Here is a 4153-nt window from a genome sequence, read left to right as displayed (position 1 = left end):
CCTGCCCCATTCGCATCGCGCTCAAGGCACCCGAGGCGGCGCAGCTTTCCCGCGAGCCCTCCGAGGGTGCGATTTTTATTCCCCGTAAGAGTGGGGGGAAGCCTCGCCCACAGAGCCGGGACACTGGGAAAAGGGCTAAGACAAGGTGAGCTTGCACCGCTCCCTGCTGGCGGGCGAAGCAGTCTGCAGGTTGGAGCAGCCCGGCCCTTAGCAGCAGCCACGCGACGCCCTGAGACTCCAAGGAGGTTGGGCCCGCCTCCTCCCACCCGCTCGCCCGAGACCCCGCCCCCGGGCCGCGCGCGCTCGCTCGCGCAGGCCCCGCCCCCTCGCCGACACAACGTTCCTGCGGGGGCGCGCGCGTGCCCCCTAATCCCCCGCCTTCCGGCTCCGGCAGCGACGCTCGCTTCTTGCCGCCGCCGCGCTGCCGGTGTCAGCCTCCCTCGGGAGACTCCATTTGCTCTCAGATTGGTCTGGTCGCCGCGAAGTCAGGCAGAGAGCGATGTCCCCGGCCCGTGGACTGGTGTCCCCCGGGCCAAGCGCCCTCTCCCTCGCTGGCTGGCTTCGGTGGTGACATCCTGGTTGCTGGCGACCACGGAGGAATCCGGGCTCCCTCTCCATGAGCAAAGACGTCCCGCGTTTCTGCGGGGAAAGGCCCTCGCTAACACGGCTGCTCTCTGACCTCTTAATTTCAGGAGGTAGGCAATTCAGGTCCCGCTCCTTGACACTGTGTGTGTAATGCCCCAAAGCAGTGTTTGTTGTATTTAGCCATCACATTCATAGGAGGCGTTAATTTTCTCAACACAGTTGCAGGATAGGTGTGGGTAATGCCACAGACCCTGATATTGAACGAAGAATGTTTTTGGTATTTTCCTTTAGGTTTTCGGAGGCTTGGAGTGCCTATACAGTCCCCGACAGGAACTGCTTCTGTTGGCCCATCGAGGATCATCTTTCACCAGGATTATCGTAACATCTTCACTGAGCCTTCCACCCCATAGTCTCTACCATGAGTCCTGATTTCTGCCAATGAAGTTTTTTTTTTTTTTTTTACGCTTTCTTTAATCATGTGACACCACTTCTGGTCAGCCTTTTCCCTTTTCAGTTGCCAAACACATTAGGTGGAAGTTTGTGTCGTGTTAAAGTACGGAGTTTCTTGCTTGTCCACTCTCAGCCTTGTTTGCACTGCTCACTTCTGTTCAGCTTGCCTTCTCCTGCTTGCCTATGATTTCCATTATCACTCTCTTGCATAACCTGTAGCAGTCCTTGCCCGGGGAGGCAGCATTCCATACAGTGCACTGCCTGACAAGGACAGCAGTCAGGGGGTGAGTTTTCCCATTATAATTTCTTATTAAGTTTGCAAGTCCTGTCTTAAAAACTTTGTTCCCTAGCACATTTCTCTAAATTCGTCCACCAGTGACTTAGTTCCTTTAACATAGAGCCTCACCCATAGGATGGCAAAAACAATTAAGTACACAATAGGACTGTTTTAGAGACCTTGCTAATACAGTATGGGTTATCATCACCATTGAGATTACAGTTCATGAAAAGATCTTAAACTTAGGAGAAGCAAGATAGAAGATAGGATTAATTGGAGCTAGTCTTTGTTGTTTTGAGTTTGTAAATTTTAAAAGAGCAAAGTGAAGAGAGTCACATAGGCTTGGCCTGGAAATTGGCCAACACACTGTCCATCTAGGTCCTAGTGGGGCAGGAAAGGGATCTTAAAACACCATTTTTTAAATCTCATTGTGTCCAAATCTAACTTATTAAAGGTCTTGTTGTAGTAATCCTCTAAAATATTAGGTACAATGTTGGGGAAACGAAAGCGTGTGGTGTTGACCATTAAGGACAAGCTTGACATTATTAAGAAATTGGAGGAGGGCATCTCTTTCAAAAAGCTTTCCGTGGTATATGGAATTGGTGAATCCACAGTTCGTGATATTAAAAAGAACAAAGAAAGGATAATAAACTATGCCAACAGTTCAGATCCTACAAGTGGGGTATCCAAACGTAAATCTATGAAGTCGTCCACATATGAAGAACTTGACAGAGTTATGATAGAGTGGTTTAACCAACAGAAAACAGATGGAATTCCAGTGTCGGGAACGATTTGTGCAAAACAAGCCAAGTTCTTTTTTGATGCTCTGGGGATGGAAGGTGATTTTAATGCATCCTCTGGCTGGCTGACTCGATTCAAGCAGCGCCATGGTATTCCAAAGGCTGCTGGTAAAGGAACAAAATTAAAAGGAGACGAAACTGCTGCCAGTGAGTTTTGTGGTAACTTTCAGGAATTCGTTGAGAGAGAGAATCTACAACCAGAACAAATTTATGGTGCTGATCAAACTGGATTGTTCTGGAAATGTCTACCATCAAGGACATTAGCTCTTGAAACTGAGCAAAGTTCTTCTGGTTATAGATCAAGCAGAGAGAGAATCATTATTATGTGTTGTGCAAATGCCACTGGTTTACACAAACTTAATCTTTGTGTTGTGGGAAAAGCAAAAAAACCTCGTGCATTCAAAGGAGCTGACCTTTCAAACCTTCCTGTCACTTATTTCAGTCAAAAAAGTGCATGGATAGAACATTCTGTTTTCAGACAGTGGTTTGAAAAATACTTTGTGCCACAGGTACAGAAGCATTTGAAATCCAAGGGGCTTCTAGAAAAAGCAGTGCTCCTTTTGGACTTTCCTCCAGCACATCCAAATGAAGAATTGTTGAGTTCAGATGATGGCAGAATAATTGTGAAATATTTACCACCAAATGTCACAAGTCTCATTCAACCTATGAGCCAAGGAGTTCTAGCCACAGTAAAAAGATACTACCGAGCAGGACTTCTCCAGAAATACATGGATGAAGGAACTGACCCCAGAATGTTCTGGAAGAACTTGACAGTGTTAGATGCAATTTATGAAGTGTCAAGAGCTTGGAACATGATAAAGTCAAGTACCATAACCAAAGCATGGAAAAAACTTTTCCCTGGCACTGAAGAGAATTCAGGCATGAACATTGATGAAGGAGCCATTTTAGCAGCTAACTTAGCAACAGTTTTACAGAACACAGAAGACTGTGAACATGTTGACCTTGAGAATATTGATCAGTGGTTTGACTCTCGGAGTAATGATTCAAGCTGTCAGGTCCTAACTGACAGTGAAGGTGTGGAGGACCAGGCCAGGCCTGCCGAGACCAAGCCTTCCAGTAAGACGAGAAAAACAGAACTGAATCCAGAGAAGCATATCAGCCATAAAGCTGCACTTGAATGGACCGAAAATTTACTAGATTATCTAGAACAACAAGATGACATGCTTCTGTCTGATAAACTGGTATTGCGAAGGCTTCGAACCATAATAAGAAGAAAACAGAAGATCCAGAATAACAAAAGTCATTAATAAGGCTCTTAAGAGTTTCAGTGTATTTGCATCTGTGTGACTTTATCTGCAGTGGAACTTAATTTCTTATTTGAATTGCTGTGGATTTCAAAGCCAAATGCATTTTATAAATGACTTTAGAATTAGATGCCATTTTGGATTACGTAAATTACTGCACTTGAATGTTGATTCTAGGAAGTTGACATGTACCTTGTTTGTCTACTGTTCCTAATCTGTATTGTACTAATTTAGATCATAAGGTACCTGAGGCCAGGGCGCCTATGTCTGTTTTGTACCTGAATGTCATTGTCTAATAGAGGACCACGCACACTATAGGCAATCAATAAATCTTTCTTAAATTGAAGTTTTATGACTTTCTCTGAACTTCAGTTTCCAAACTGAAATACGTTGGGGGAGGGGTGGTAAGTTTCCATGTCTATGATTTTTTCTACCTGCTGAAAATTGTAGAATGCAGCAGAGATTATACTGGAAGTACATGTATTTCACTGTGAAAGCAGAGAACTTAAGGAAAATAGTTTAAAGCCTGAAATACGGCATTCTGTACCGACAGTATTTGGACAGCCAGCAGTTCAGATTAGGTCTCTGAGTGTAATGAGGGAAGAAGAAAATCAGGTTAAAACGTCCTCAGGGAAAGGGCTTGCACTTCACTTTTATTTCATGTGACAGTAGGGAGAGTTCCTTCGTAGTTGTGGAAAGAATGCCATCACTCTTCCAGAAAAATAGATTTCATTTTCCAAATCATTGCCTGTTAGAAGAGAGTGAGGGTTAAATTG

The 4153-nt window shown here is 44.8% G+C and overlaps 1 protein-coding gene across 1 annotated transcript; it reads left to right on the top strand.

Moving 5' to 3' along the window:
• Positions 1 to 373: 373 nt before the first annotated feature.
• Positions 374 to 3723, top strand: TIGD2 (tigger transposable element derived 2). Its single transcript, XM_005897778.3, has 2 exons — positions 374 to 695; positions 877 to 3723. The coding sequence occupies exon 2, from the start codon at positions 1803 to 1805 to the stop codon at positions 3378 to 3380; it is 1578 nt and encodes a 525-aa protein (XP_005897840.1). The 5' UTR covers positions 374 to 695; positions 877 to 1802; the 3' UTR covers positions 3381 to 3723.
• Positions 3724 to 4153: the final 430 nt, after the last annotated feature.

This window comes from Bos mutus, chromosome 6, assembly GCF_027580195.1.
Source record: "Bos mutus isolate GX-2022 chromosome 6, NWIPB_WYAK_1.1, whole genome shotgun sequence".
NCBI classification, from domain to species: Eukaryota; Metazoa; Chordata; class Mammalia; order Artiodactyla; family Bovidae; genus Bos; species Bos mutus.
This window is presented reverse-complemented; position numbering and strand designations above follow the sequence as displayed.